The sequence below is a fragment of the Arctopsyche grandis genome, chromosome 6 (assembly GCF_051622035.1).
Source record: "Arctopsyche grandis isolate Sample6627 chromosome 6, ASM5162203v2, whole genome shotgun sequence".
NCBI classification, from domain to species: Eukaryota; Metazoa; Arthropoda; class Insecta; order Trichoptera; family Hydropsychidae; genus Arctopsyche; species Arctopsyche grandis.
Genome location: NC_135360.1, coordinates 32,319,719 through 32,335,759, shown reverse-complemented (window position 1 = coordinate 32,335,759; position 16,041 = coordinate 32,319,719). Strand labels below are relative to the sequence as shown.

Below are 16,041 nucleotides of genomic sequence, written 5' to 3'. Positions count from 1 at the left end.
AGGAGAGTTTTCGCCTCGAATATACTGTAATAACGGCAATATGTGAGGACATCATCGCGTATATAATAATATACAGCCGGGTTATATGTAAGTGCCCGACACTGTGATCGTGAAAATTTGAGCTGTGAGAAATAAAATTTCGGTATAATTACACATTTACGAGTCGAAAGAGCGACAGAGACATTTTAAATATTCACATCCGAGGCGAATTTTCATCCGATGAAAATTTACAAGTTATAGCTTGACTTGGAGTTGAAAATTCGAACGAGTTTTTCACATTGGTTTAAGTGCGGTTAAATTACGCGAACTCTCTCAAGTACAGTTACACACGATATCGTAAAGGAGAAATGCAATATTAAAATTGTAGATACACATTAAAAGTGAAGAACAAACGTTCGAAGGGGAGGGAAAAGCCCTTCTGAGCATCAGAGAACCCTTAAAACTTTCACAATCTCACCGGCAATAAAAGGGGATTTTCGCATTGCGCTTAAACCGCAAAAATATTTTTTTTCTTCTTCAAAGACTCAATTTAATTAAAGTTTTATCTACAGATATAAAACTCAACTCTTATTATTGAATTTATCAATTAAAATGTTATATATTGTTGCGTAGCGGTGGGTTGATGATCAAAATGATAGGCCAAAGTCGCTTCACAGCATTTATTGAATGATTCAGGAGGTCCACACGCAGCCAGAGCTCGTTCCAGAATAATCCTGATATGGCGTGTGAACCTACTTATAAATGAAGAGTTACTGACCACTGCTTCCCTGATCTATTTATTTAGGATGTGGCTATTTGTAAATACAGTATCGACGAATTATTGACTATTTGTACATACAGAATCGACGAATTATTGACTATTTGTACATGCAGTATCGACGAATTATTGGCTATTTCTAGATTTGTAGATATAGTACATAGTACAAAAGAAGATTATAAGAATTAGGATTTAAGATTAATAAATTATAAGATTATAAATTTAAAGCAGATTAAGAAACTTTTCCTTCATTTGACAGCAAAAGTGACGTTTAGTATAAACTTTTAAAATTCAACAAAATTGCTCAAAAACTGTATTCAAGACTTTGATTTTGATTTTTAAATGCTTTTTATTATTACGAAATTATGTTCACAATACATCTTATATCTACTTTAATAGCTACTGACCTACTGATCATTTTCTATTTTACAATTTAATTAAATTTGGTTAGTAATCATAGTATTATATTATTATAATGTTAATGCACAGCATAATAGGAAAAAGAGCTCAAAAACCTATTTACAATTCTTATAAATGCTCATAATACATCTAATACATAATATTAATTAAAGACTCTAAAGCAGATTCTGGTGTTTAAGTAATCTGTGTTTATACCTAAAGGGTAAAGACATTTTGTTGTAATCACCGAGACTCTTCACAAGTGTGTTAGTATGGTTATTAATGATTCTGTCATAGAATCTACTGGTAAGTTTGTTAGTAATGTCTGTAACAAACGGAATATTATATATGGCATGCAGTTTTTTCAAGTTAGTATATATGGGTGTATTACAAACTATTTTTAGGGATTTATTTTGTATTACTTGGAGCTTAGAAAGGTTAGTATTCGAGGCGTTATTCCATACAGGTGAAGCATAGGTTAACAATAGTAATATGAGCGCGCGATATAATTTTATTTTATTTTGAAATCATAAAGAACTATGGCGATTAAATATTTGATATATTGAGGATATACCCCGTATCGCCTTGCATTTCGCTCCCTCAATGTAATGTGCCCATGTATTTAAGACTTAAGATTCGATTCAACCTCACTTATTCGACGCTTCTTTGCACTGCTGCTATAATATTACAGTGAAATTTTGGACGAATTATTGACTATTTGTAGGTACAGTACATATGAAACTTTTTCTTGACTTGATATTTTGGGAGTTTATGCTTAGGAGTAAATTTAGAAATCAAATATTACAATAATAAATCAAGTTTATTTATTTCATAAAAGATAGTTTTCCAAAATCAAAAACAAATAAAAAAAAATAAAAATAATGTTTGCTGATTTACGTCACGGATTTACGATCCAACGAACGAGGGTTACATACATACATATATACAAAGTCTCTTTCCAAATTATATATTAGATATAATATGTATTTATTTATAACAAAATATTATCGAAAAGTAGGATATAGCTATCTTCATAATTGTACGCAGTTCTGCCCGATAGAACCAACCCACAGTTGAGCCAATTGCATTTAGAATTGAGTTACCTCAATTTTTGTTCAGTTGTTTCTTATAGTTTGTTCGTAATTTATTAAATTAAATGGTAAGTAATATGAACGAATTGTCTCCATGGATTAATTAATTTTTAAATTTTGTGTTCTTCAGCCTTTCAAAATACAGCGAGTTATGTGATAAATAATGCTGCAATGTTTGTAATTAATTGTCTAGGAAGGCACCTTGAGGCTTACCTGTTAAACCTTCCTGTATATATATATATATATATATATATATATATGTATATCTATGTAAAAATAAAATAAAATGGGTCTACCTAACGGGACCGAAAGTGAAACGCCCGAAAACGCAAATATCGGAAGGTAAAGATCGAAAATCGAAAGATCTTAAGTCGAAAGATAAAAAAAAGGATCTCTCCCTTCCATCGTACATACTCACTTAATTTGCGCGAGCAGGATACAACAGGAACAAGAGGAACAGGCTTTTCCTTCCGTATTCTGCGCGCGCACATTAAACAAGGCTGTATGACAAAAAGAGAGATAATTTCACCGCATGCCACTCATATATATTATATATACATATTACCGTTTACCGATCTTTCGATTCTCGATCTTTGCCTTCCGATGAGGGAGGGAGACCGAAATATAATATATTAAAATTTTCCAATAGTAAATTTTCAAAGCATCGTCGCTAGATCACACATTCAGAACAATCAGTTCAGCCCATTATAACGCCCTCTTATTATAATCAAACCAAGGGCGCCTACTATTATACGCACTTCATACATCAGTCTGACGTAGGGCTAAACCTGAAATAAGCACGTTTGTGAGAATATTGTACGTTAAGATGAAAGGGCCTGTCACACAGTAAACACGGATACGCACCGATGCAAACGGACGTCCCATTTGTCATTCGAGCATGAAAAGCCTTGATTAAGTAAGTCTCCCCCTCCCACCCACCCACCCCATGTTCTAATTGGGTTACATTATAAACGGTACGTGTCTGAAGGGGAGGGGGGGTGCCCTCTGAAAATCGTACGTATGATTGATACGCAGCGAGTTAATATGATAAAATTGAGATGTCGCGTGTGGATCTGTGAATAGTGGGTGCAATTTGTGGGGGATCGTTTCGGTCCACTTGGGATTTATGAGATGAGAGAATGGGGGGGTGTAGAGGCGAAGAAAGGATTCTGGGGGTGGTGTGGGGAGGGTTTCATCCGACTTCTTAAAGTTGCACTCGACTCCTTGGGAACAAATCGAATTCTCCCACTCGACTCGTCGTCTCATTCGAACAAACTTTTTCCAACTTTGGCAGCCACGGTTTATATTAAATTTCTTATCAATTGTTACCATTTTTTATTTCAATGCAATTTGTATTATTATATATTGTTATGTCTCGTTTGTTTTGTTGAATTCAACAAAACTCGATTCTCTAGAATAAAAGTACTACTTCTGGTTCAGGTAAAAATATTAGGATATAAAATTAATAAACTAGTGGTTAGCATATAATGCTTTGAACGAAGTTGTCATGGGTTCAAATCCCACTGTTTTTGGTTGGCCAGACCTTGGATTTGTGACTTCAACAAATTCAACAAATTGGCAACCTTACCCATTTTCTCGCAAATCTCGAGTTTTTAGCAATCACGAATTTCGCTGAATTGTGTAAAATGCTGTAAATTTACAAAATTTGACCATAAATATCTCTTTCATAAGGTGTCAATTGATATTTATTTTACTTTGTATCATACTAATAATATTTGTATCAAATGTACAATATTTCTGGCTAGTAGGGCGCATTGGGATAACCTGTTAGGCTTCCTTATATAAATTAAAAATAAAATAAATTAGAACATATACATTTGTGTCGATATATGTATGTATGTACATACAAGTCGATTGTATCCTATAAGAGTTTGCCAATTCGATGAATTGACTTATTTTTGGTATCAAATTGAGGTTTCTCGAAATCAATTAGTCGGAAACTGACTGCTCAAAGTCAATTTCTCGAATATCACATTCTTATAAATACGAATCCTTTAAATATCAACCACTAGAAATACAATTCGCTTTGTTATTTAAAAAATTTGGGCTCTTCCACGATTACAATTACATGTAACATATGCACGTATGTACAATACTTGACTCGTATAAACATTTACATATGTATATGTATATAATTAGAAATTAAAAATAATTTTATATTAACAGTAATGTGACGTTCGAGCATTTCGAAAAATAAAACCAAACATCCAGTGAGCATTGCCATTAAATAATCAAGTTGTCATTTTTTGATTTTTAAATTATTTTTATTATTATTAAATTATGTTCACATTATATCTTATATCTATTTTAATAGTTACTGATGTACCGATCATTTTCTATTTTACAATTTTAATTTAATATTTTAGTAATAATATAGTATTATATTATTCTAATGTTAATGTACAGCGTAATAGAAAATAGAGCTCAAAAACTTACTTACAATTCTTATAAATCCTCATAATGCGTCTAATACATAATATTAATTAAAGACTCTCTAAAGTCGACCACCTAAATCAGATAGTGTTTAGGTAATCTGTATTTATACCTGAAGGGTATAGAATTCACAAGTGTGTTAGCATGATTATTAGTGATTCTGTTATAGAATCTACTGGTTAGTTTGTTAGTAATGTCTGTAAAACAAACGGAATATTATATATGGCATGCAGTTTTTTCAAGTTAGTATATATGGGTGTATTATAAACTATATTTAGGGATTTATTTTGTATTATTTGGAGCTTGGAAAGGTTAGTATTCGAGGCGTTATAATCAAGTTTCCATGTCGATACATATGTACATACGTAAATATGAATATTTCAACGTTGCTATAATAGTGTGCAATTTAATTGAACAAAACCTTAAAAAAAAGGTTGTGTAGCATGTATTGTTATATTAAAAATCTATTATTGTTAAATAATTTTAATATTGATATTTTATTATTATACACACAACTTAAATTCGAAAAATAGTATATGTATTCTTATACATATTTACTTGCCAAGTGGCACCACAATGTTTACTCATGAGTTTTTTTTTTCCGTATAATATACGTGAGTTTATTTCGTATAATATAATCACTTTGAAATATTAATATAAACAAGTCTAGAAAATTTTCATTTAAGTATGTAAAAATATTATAAAGTCTTAATTTGTTTCAAGAGGTTTTATAAGATTAATAATTTTGCTGTTACGTATATTAATGTTGAAAAAATAATACTTAAATCCTGCACTATTCAAAGTAAAATACTATTTCGAGACAAAATTTAGCTTTGTATAATCTGGACTCACTAATCATAATCAAAAATGACTTATATAATCAAACACCATTAATTAGCATCAAAACTAACAAGTTAAACCGAAACTTGGTGCGTCTAAAACAATACATAGACAAACACATAATATTTATATGAAATATAAGAAATCCCCACTTGGATTATATTATATAATATACATATGTACATACATATTTCAAATCGAAATAGAAAGTATCTGAAACCACATTCGTAATGTATAAATTTGAAAATACCTATAATACTCGATTTATAAATTTAACCAAACATTGATTATAAACATAGGAAACGTGAAAATGGCGATCGGTAGCGATTCGGCATACCTTTAGAAAATCAGACCAATGTGACCTGACAGGTTGCCCCGATGCGTCAGACCAGTCTTATAGTTAAACAAGGACAGTAAAAAATTATTAAAAAATCATTCATCTAATTCAAATATACTCATATTGAATCTCATTTTTATTTTCTATTTAATTACTATAATAAATATATAAAAATGAATAAATAACAATAAAAAATAAAAATTATAATAACCAATGTGACTTAACAGGTTTCCCACAAAATCAGTAACAAATTAGAAATCATTCATATCATTTATATAAACTCGTGTTGAATCTCATGAAACTGACCAGTTCATTAACATGAAAAATCAAACAGGTCCAAATGTTCATCTATCACATTAAGGAACCGGACAGCCTTTACAAGAGACGAGTTACCGAAGGATGCGGTGCATCCGCTCTAAAATCGCCAGACAAATTGAACGACAGATTAACGGACGGCTGCTTTAAATGCAATTCTCGTCTTCTCGAATGATAGATTGCACATCAGATGACGGGTAACCTTTCGATGTACACAGATGCAATTATTAAAATGGTTATTATTAAAATTGAGTTGGATCTTTCAGGCGAGTTTAATAAGAGAAGATTCGATAAGTTCCGAATCTTGCCTTATTAAACTCGCCAGAAAGATCCAACTCAATTTTAATAATTGCATCTGTGCACATCGAAAGGTTACTCATCATATGATGTGCAATCTATCATTCGAGAAAACGAGAACTACGTTTAAAGCTGCCGTTCTGTTAATCTGGCGATTTTAGAGCGGATGCACCAAACCCTTCACAACAATAGGTTGAAAAAGTTGACGATGACGCAAAGCTCTACCGCATTCAGGCGCACAAAATTTAAGATCAGATTGTTGTCTAATGCGTCGCGCATCCTAAACAAAAATAGGTTGCTGAAGTTCTGAAAGTCGAATTAACAAGAAAGAAAATTTTATAAAGAAGGAACTTTTTAAATTACTTAAGATCTTATAAATACTCGAATTTATGAATATTGAAAAAGGGCATTGAAAATATATTCGAATATTAAATATTACAATATTCGATTGGGACCCCTAGTCTTAGTTACCCACTTCTTAATTCTAAGAGAGTCAACATTATCACTACTACGACAGTCTCTATGTGGTTTTCGCCGTAATATTTTGATCGAAACGCATACACATTTTCAAGTTCAGATTTTGCGACGTCATAGTTTCCCAATAACATTTCTACGTTTGCCAGGCCAAACAATACTGAGATAGTATCTACGTGGTTTTGGCCATAATGTTTTAATCGCACCGCATACACTTTTTCAAATTTAGATTTTGCGGCTTCATAGTTACCCAATATTAATTCTGCTGATGCCAAGTCCATCAATGTCGATACCGTTTCGAAGTGGTTTTCTCCATAATGTTTTAATTGCACCACATACACTTTTTCAAATTTAGATTTTGCGGCTTCATAGTTACCCAATATTAATTCTGCTGATGCCAAGTCCATCAATGTCGATACCGTTTCGAAGTGGTTTTCTCCATAATGTCTTAATTGCACCACATACACTTTTTCAAATTTAGATTTTGCGGCTTCATAGTTACCCAATAGTAATTCTGCTGATGCCAAGTCCATCAATGCCGATACCGTTTCGAAGTGGTTTTCTCCATAATGTTTTAATTGCACCACATACACTTTTTCAAATTTAGATTTTGCGACTTCAAAGTTACCCAATTGTAATTCTGTTGAAGCCATTTTGAAGTCCATCAATGCTGATACCGTATCTAAGTGGTTTTCGCCATCAATTTTTGATCGCAGCACATACACTTTTTCAAATTTAGATTTTGCGACTTCAAAGTTACCCAATTGAAATTCTGCATGTGCCAAGCATTCCAATGCTGAGACAGTCACTTCATCGTCTTCGCCATGATTTTTTAACAGAACTGGATATATTTTTTCAAAATTCGATTTTGTGACGTCATAGTTACCCGATTGAAACGCTAGTTTTGCCAAGTACATCAATGTTGAGACAGTATCTTTGTGGTTTTCACCAAAAATTTTTGATTGCACCGCATATACTTTTTCAAATTTGGATTTTGCAACATCATAGTTTCCCAATTCTAATTCTGCTAGTGCCAAGTTTTTCAATACTAGAATAGTCTCAACATGGTTTTCCCCATATTTTTTTGATTGCGCCGCATATACTATTTCAAATTTTGATTTTGCGGCGTCATAGTTTCCCAAACGTAATTCTACTTTTGCCAATCTATTCAATACTAAGACAGTCTCTACGTGGTTTTTGCCATAATATTTTAAATGCACTGCATACGCTATTTCAAATTTCAATTTTGCGGCGTCATAGTTTCCCAATTCTAATTCTACTAATGCCAAGTTCATCAATACTGCGACAGTTTCTATGTGGTTTTTCCCATATTTTTTTGATCGCATCGCATACACTTTTTCAAATTTAGATTTTGCGACGTCATAGTAACCCAATTTTAGCTCTGCCACTGCCAAGTTCATCATTGCTGAGACCGTTTCTAAGTGGTTTTCGCCAAATTTTTTTAATCGTACTGCATACACTTTTTCAAATTTAGATTTCGCAACATCATCGTTTCCCAATTTTAGTTCTGCTGATGCCAAGTTCGCTAATACTGATACAGTTAAATCGTGGTCTTCACCGTACTTTAAAATAAAAACCGCATGCACCTTTTCCAATTTAGATTTTGCGTCGCAATGATTTCCCAATTTTATTTCTCCCATTGCCAAGTTCGCCAATAAATTCAAATTATCAATTTGGTTTTCCCCATATTTTTTTGTTAGCACTTCATACGCTTTTTCAAATTTATATTTTGCGACTTCATAGCTTCCTAATTGTAACTCTACTAATGCCAAGTTCGCCAATGCTAAGGCAGTATCTACGTGGTTTTCACCATAATATTTTAAATGCGCCGCATACACATTTTCACATTTGGATTTTGCAACGTCATAGTTTCCCAATTCTAATTCTATTAATGCCAAGTACATCGATACTCTGACAGTTTCTATATGGTGTTCACCATATTCTTTTAATAGCGCCGCATATACTTTTTCAAATTTATATTTTGCGACGTCATAGTTTCTCAATTTTAACTCTGCTAGTGCCAAGATATTCAATACTAGATCAGTTGCTACATGATTTTCGCCATAATATTTTAATCCTCCTGCATACGCTTTTTCAAGTTTAAATTTCGCAACATTATAGTTTCCCAATTTTAATTCTGCCTTGGCCAAGCTCACCAATACTGCGACAGTCCATACGTGGTTTTCGCCATATTTTTTTAAAAACACACCATACGCTTTGTCTAATATGGATTTTGCGACATCATAGTTTCCGTATATTAATTCTCCTAATGCACAGTTTATCGATGCAAAGACAGTTTTTATGTGGTTTTCACCATGTTTTTTCAATGCCATTAAATGTAATCGCATATGAATCGCCTTTCCTTTTTCATATTCTCTTACTTTATCATAACTTTTACCCAACATTTGTAATAATGCTTCAAGACAAGGTACTTCCTTATCAGAAGTGTGAGATTCATAAATTTCGTCAATATGTGTTATAAAAACTTCTAAATGTGGTATTAATTTCTTATTCTTTGCAAAGTCATCCATGGAGTTTCCATTCGGATGTATTACATCGAAAAATATCTTAGTAATTACCACGTACGATTTTTCTAAATTTTTTCGCTTCATCATAAGCCTCGTTACCAACTGTACTAAACCATGAATATTTATTATTCCAGAATCAATTCTAATTATAGAATATTGTATTAAGAGTTGGAAAGTTTCTCCCAAATTTCTGTTGAAAATTTTTTGTAACCAACTGGTTTCAATGTTATTCATATCCATGAAAGACATTATATAGAGAAGACGCACGGCCAAATCGCCAATTACTTCGTAACCAGAAATAGTTTCTATTATATGAATAAAATTCGTATACGTAGTTTTCTCATAACAACTGTTTTTCTCTAGTAATTTCGTATCTAAAATCTCAGTCGCATTTTTGGAAAAACTATCTAATAAGTGTTCAATTGTGAATTGAGGATCATTTTGCATCACGTTTTCTATATAAACGGCAATTTGTTGAATTGACAATGGGAAAAAGTTTAAAAATTTAACAAGTCGGTTGACTTGTTCTGTTTCCAAGATATTTTTAACGCTGATTTGAGTCTCGATTAGCCGTACTGCGTTTTCTGGCGTCAAAACATCGAGTTCTGTTTTAAATCCAATTTCCCACTTGGTGTTAGAAGAAGTGATAACCACGAAGGGTAAATTTCCTTCGAAATGCTCTTTCTTGGGCATAAATGGATCGATCATCTCCAGGTTTGGCGCATCATCGAAGACGAAGAGACACTTCTTCGGATGTAATTCTCGATATACTTCAGTGATGATTCGGCCAATGTCTTCCAACGTCCCATCAGATTTTGTCGTGGCAATGCTCAGCGTCTTGGCCAATCTACGAAAGGAGTCCTCCATGGACTCACGAGATCCTCCATTGATCCACAGAATCTTGTTTTCGTGTCGGCTACAGTGCTTCTGTACGTATCCACGAACTAGTTCAGACTTTCCCATTCCTGGAAGTCCACAGATCACGTTCGTTTGTTTGTCCACTGTCTCCCCTCTACAGATGTTTGTGCACAAACTTTCTATTTCCTCATCCCTGCCCATGAACGATTCCACGGGATCTTGAACGTTAAATTTGATCGCCTTCCATTCTAACAACTCCCTACTGTTTTCGTGGGTCTTGTATTTTATTTGTATTTCTTTCTTCTTTTTCCTGACCACTTCCTTGCCCGTCCAATCGAACACTTCCGAGTGAAAGTAATTTAAAATTTCTTCAACGTACCGACCGACGTCTTCTTTATGGAAGTCGTCATTCCCATACTTTCTTCTCTGTTCATTTGCGATGTCCTGTTTTATTATCTCCTTTAGCTCGGCTAGATTCGGTTGGTTTGCGGCAAATACAAACAATCCCAAAAATGCTTCTATTTCTTTATTTTTAATAACTTCGCTCATTTTAAAATCTCTCTTTGACGATTCCCACATGGGAAACTCTTCGATATCGTTCAATTTTTTGTTTAAATGTTCAATACTCAAATCGTCGACTTTAAACCCAGCGTCTTTCTTTTTGTTCTGTTTGTTTTTACGGTCTATTTCCTCCACCATTTTCTTGTTAAACAACTGGGCTTCCTTTGACGTGACCTTCTTGTTCACTTTTAAGAAGCTTTCACGGAACCGCTTTTCGTTGACATCTATAACTTCTTCCGTCAAAAACCTCCAATATGGTTTGATGACGTGTTCCACCTGTTGCAAATTTTTGTTTCCCAACAACCAATCTTTCAGTGCTTGAGCAAGTCTGCTCACATTATACTCATTGGCTTTAGAACTTAAAATTTGTATCAATTTGTCATTGAATTTATAGCGACAAGATTCATTTTTGTTCACATCTAGAACAATATCTTTATCGGTGATACGTTCAAATAAATCCCTGAGTTTTTTGCCTTTCACGTCAATGGGATCGAAAGACATCAATGGGTCACACATGACCATTTTGGCACCTACACTACTCTCAAAATCTAACGGGCAATTGGTGTATACGATTAAGTCTTCCTGAGTAATATCTTTAAAATAGTCATCCCCCAACATATCTCTATATGAGAAAAAGTATTTCACGATACTGTAATCACTATCTTCAACAGTCAGCAAACTCATTGAGTCGATCTTCTTCTTCTCTGAGATGGTATGTTTAACCTGCATACACCGACTTTTAAGCTCATTTCCATCTTCGCGCAAAAATACGAGGTCGTCGAACTTCCTGGCCTGTTCGATCTCAACGCCGACTTTGAATCTGTACTTGTTTAAAACGGCCCTCAATATGAAAAACATCGCTATGTATCCTTCATATTCGCGACCTAATAAGGTTTGCGTGTTACCTGGCGATTCTGTAAATTATTATAAAATAATGACAATAGGTAGGAAGTTTTCTAAATACATATATCGCGTCCTCATAGCGCAAATGTGACAATACCTATGTATACGATGTACGCACATAAAAATTATTTTCCATAAATCCCCATTGAAATATGTATGTATCTACCGATAAGATACTTATCTAAGATATTTTTCATAATCCTAGGCCCATCAATCACTTGAATAAAATCAGTTCTCGTTAATTATTTATTGCGATATTTAAAATGCTGACGAAAATTAAATAATTATGTGTTTTGGATTAGTCATATTTGCGCTTTAAAGACGCGATGCGTATAATTTATAAGCCTACTTACTTTGGATTGCAGGTTTTCTTATTATTTTTTTACTGGATGATATCCTGTAAAGGAATAAAAATATAATATAGCAGTCAACTTTGACGATATTTCATTATTAGAATTTGGCTAGGGATCGGGGCAGACATTTTTCTATCGTTGATTTTTTTTAAAAAACTATTTTATAAAACTAACAGGCATTTTTGCTCTTTTGCTAAGGGGAGTGATGGAACGGTATATTGTTATTTGCAATTGCCCTAATGACTATTCGATTTTGGTCATTATAAATGAGTATTTTAGATACTAGCGAAAATTTTCCAAATTGATCGGTAAAAAATCAGATTTGCACAATTAATTATTTTAGACAAATTAGTATTGAAATCGTTGTTTTTTTTAGACAAAATTACGATAATACTCTGTACTCATAAATCGAGATCAACACGACATGAACTAGAATCTATTTTTAAATCATTTAAATCAAAAATCATTAAAGAATCTTTGAGAATAGTTTGATCTAAGTTTTAGATTTTTTCTCAAATTTGCGTTTTTGTAAAGCGGTATTTTTGCCTTAAAAAAAACTCCAGAGAACAGAGGCCATGAATTTTATTTTTCTTAGACCTATTCTCGAATTGAATAATTGTAATTATGTACATACATATGTATATGAGTAATTCGATGAAACGTGTGAAAAATGTTTTTAGTAAAAAAATCGAGAATCATTGATTCTAAAAATATATTTTCTTCTTCATACTTTAAAGGCATGGTAACTTCGCACATTAATTTTTGAAATTTAAAATTTTACTAAAACAAAAAAAATCTTTTATAACCACTGGAAAAACTGATATAAGAATCACTGAATTTTATTTATTTATTTCTGGTTTTGAACCATTGTGGGATTACAGGAAGAACCTAATGCGCCACTATGGTCTACATACATTTGAAAAAGAGAAGAAAAACAAATATAAAATACAGTTAAATACACAAAAGAAAAAAACATGATAAAAATAGTAAAAGAAAAATAATACAATAAAATGAACATAAAGTGAAAAAATCAAATTAAAGTATAAATAAAATCCTAAAATCCTATTCTTAGTTTCACATTGAATATAAAGTGTGTATAATAATTATTCAAACAATAGTTTCGACCATTGTAGCACTACAGGAGGAACCAAATGTGGCACAATTGCCTCCATAAGAAAATAAGAGAGAAAAACAGAAACCATAATAATATAAGTAATAATTTATTGATTAAAAATAAATAAAATGTAAAAGCAGAAAAATACTATAAAACAAAAGAAAAAAAGTACATAAAAATGTATGTACATACGGAAAAAAAATCAAAGCCAGGCCCAAACGGAAGAGAGAAGATTAAGATTCCACTCATATATCAAATTCAAATTAAGAAAATAATGATGAGCGCAGCTTACCAGATAAATATGTTAAAATAATATCCGATAATTATTAATCTGAGATGACGAGCCATTCGAAAAATAACTGTGCAAACAGGAGGTACAACTCATTTTAATCAGATAGAAAGAATTTTTATTTTTATAGACGTATAGACGATACTTAAAATATGAATTTTTTATCACGCAGTTAATTAAAATTTTGAGATGACAAATCCTCAAATAATTTATTCAATTGATAAAACTGATACTAAACTTAATAATACGAAGATATCAAAAATTTGATAAGAAAAGAGATAATCTTTCTCTTTGAAAAAAATTGAAAATTGTTTTGAAATTGAAAAAAAATAAAATTGAAATTGTTTGTTCATTTTTCATTTTTATCGTATTGTAGAAGATATTTTTTTGACGCTTTATGATTATTTTTTGTGAAATATTGTTTTAAAATTTATATATTTCTCCAATTTGGTTCCGAGAAGGCAATCTACATATTATATTTAAATAAAGTTATTTGTGCTTGGTCTCAAAACGTTTTATTACTACCGATATATAATACATACATATTTATGCATGTACATACATATATATGTACAGAGATAATAACAATTTTTGTTTATTTATTCTATCATGCATTATCTTATCGCAATGAAAAAAATGTTCATACAATGTTGGTGTATATAATATTATATATGTAAGTTTGCCTAATTTGATATATGTACATACATACAATAATCGACATGAAACAATACGGATATAATCGATTTATATTATTTAAAAAAAATCACCTCATATTCGGTTACATAACATTATTTTCATGGCAAATAATAAATTATTGATAAATACCCGATAGAAGTCAATTCATCAGTTGTCTGATTTGGCTCGATGTTGCTGGATTGTGGTGTCGCCATGTCACGAAATTTAATTGAGGAAAGATTTTTTAAAACTTAAAACAACTTCATAACTTAGGAACCAGGATCAACGATTACCGAATAATTAAATTGCCCCATATATATACTTTTATCGTATCTTATCTTATTGAATGGATATAAATCGATAATAAATTGACATGAAAATGAAAGAATATCTAGTGAAAATTGGATACGTGACAATAAGATGTGATTGAATTGCATTCAGATTATATTGTATTCTCGATTATACGAGCCAATAATGAGAAAAGGCGCTCAGGATGATTATTAAATTTTATTTTATTTTCAAATACAGAAGTATATTTCTAAAGCACACAGCAAGCTTAAACGGTAAGAAAATCTGTGGTGTTTTTCAAATAGCTTTTATCTTTCCATTGACGATTTTCTCATATCAATTCCATTTTCCTAGCAGCTATCATAGTATTACATCGCAAGCAATAAAACAATAAAATGTTGTGACTAATACAATTGATAATTTCTTGTTTTTTTTAAATCGAAATGATTAAAAATCAGATATTTTCAACTTGAAAAAGGAGAAATATAAATTACAGCAAAATCGTTAGTTTTCGTAATTAATCATAGTTTTCGACCAAAAATTTACAATTTAAATATTTATCAAGATTAGCTCATCTCATAGTATAGAATAGAATGTATTAAACAAATAGCAAAGTTGGACTGAACAGCCAGAATTATTATTTATTTAATTAACAGATAATACTTTGGGGAGGCGGCAAAGCCGTTATATCCAAGGGGTTATACTTAAACACAAATAAAAATAAAACATTCAAGATGGCAATAATAAAATAAAAATAAAAGAGGAAAAAGTAAACTAGAAAAAGAAATAACGAAATAAAAGAAAATACAAAAACATAAAAAAAATAAAACAGTGAAATGATGAAAATATAGAAAAAGAGCTCAAAAACATATTTACACAATTACAATATAAAAAAATAACAACTATATAAAAAAAAAGATTTTTAAAAACATACCTCTTCTATAATTTGTATATAAAATTATTATTTTGAATAAAAACACCAATAATTTTTTTTTACTATCGCCATCTATGTTTAAAACTAACAAACAAACGTCAACCGTAAACGTCAAATAGAATGTCGGCGGGCAAATTACAAACGCGTCTTACACGATATATTTGCAGCATCGTAATGGCGGAGGCTCCATTTACTTATATTGATGACCAAAATGAGCAATATGGCAAAGTATGAAAACGATCGGATAAGAGATAAAAATGACCACTAACACGAAAGCCATGTGAAACGTATAGGAGGTATGTAAAAAAGTGAAAATATTGAAAAAGAAGAATTATGAAAACTCTTTGAGTTAATGAAAGACATCTAGCTTGTTTTTAAACATATTAAGATTTTCAGAATTAACTACATTTTTGGGAAAAATATTTGAAAAGACGGAATCTCTAATAACACTGAGCAACAAAAAATCATATTTTTGAGTTACCAGAGCGGAGACTAATCAATCTTTACTAAGTTTGACCCACTGGATTCGAATATGATAATGATTTTTGTTGCT

General features: G+C 31.5%; 2 protein-coding genes across 2 annotated transcripts in view; one reads left to right on the top strand and one right to left on the bottom strand.

Moving 5' to 3' along the window:
• Positions 1-16,041, top strand: part of Ns4 (Nucleostemin 4) — a 433,570-nt gene that overhangs the window by 311,981 nt on the left and 105,548 nt on the right. The window lies entirely within an intron of this gene.
• On the bottom strand, positions 5,616-14,557 carry LOC143913757 (uncharacterized). Its single transcript, XM_077433742.1, has 4 exons — positions 14,417-14,557; positions 12,189-12,232; positions 8,437-11,846; positions 5,616-5,636 (listed from the first exon to the last, which is right to left on the bottom strand). Exons 1-4 carry the CDS (start codon positions 14,479-14,481, stop codon positions 5,616-5,618), a joined length of 3,540 nt encoding a protein of 1,179 aa, XP_077289868.1. The 5' UTR covers positions 14,482-14,557.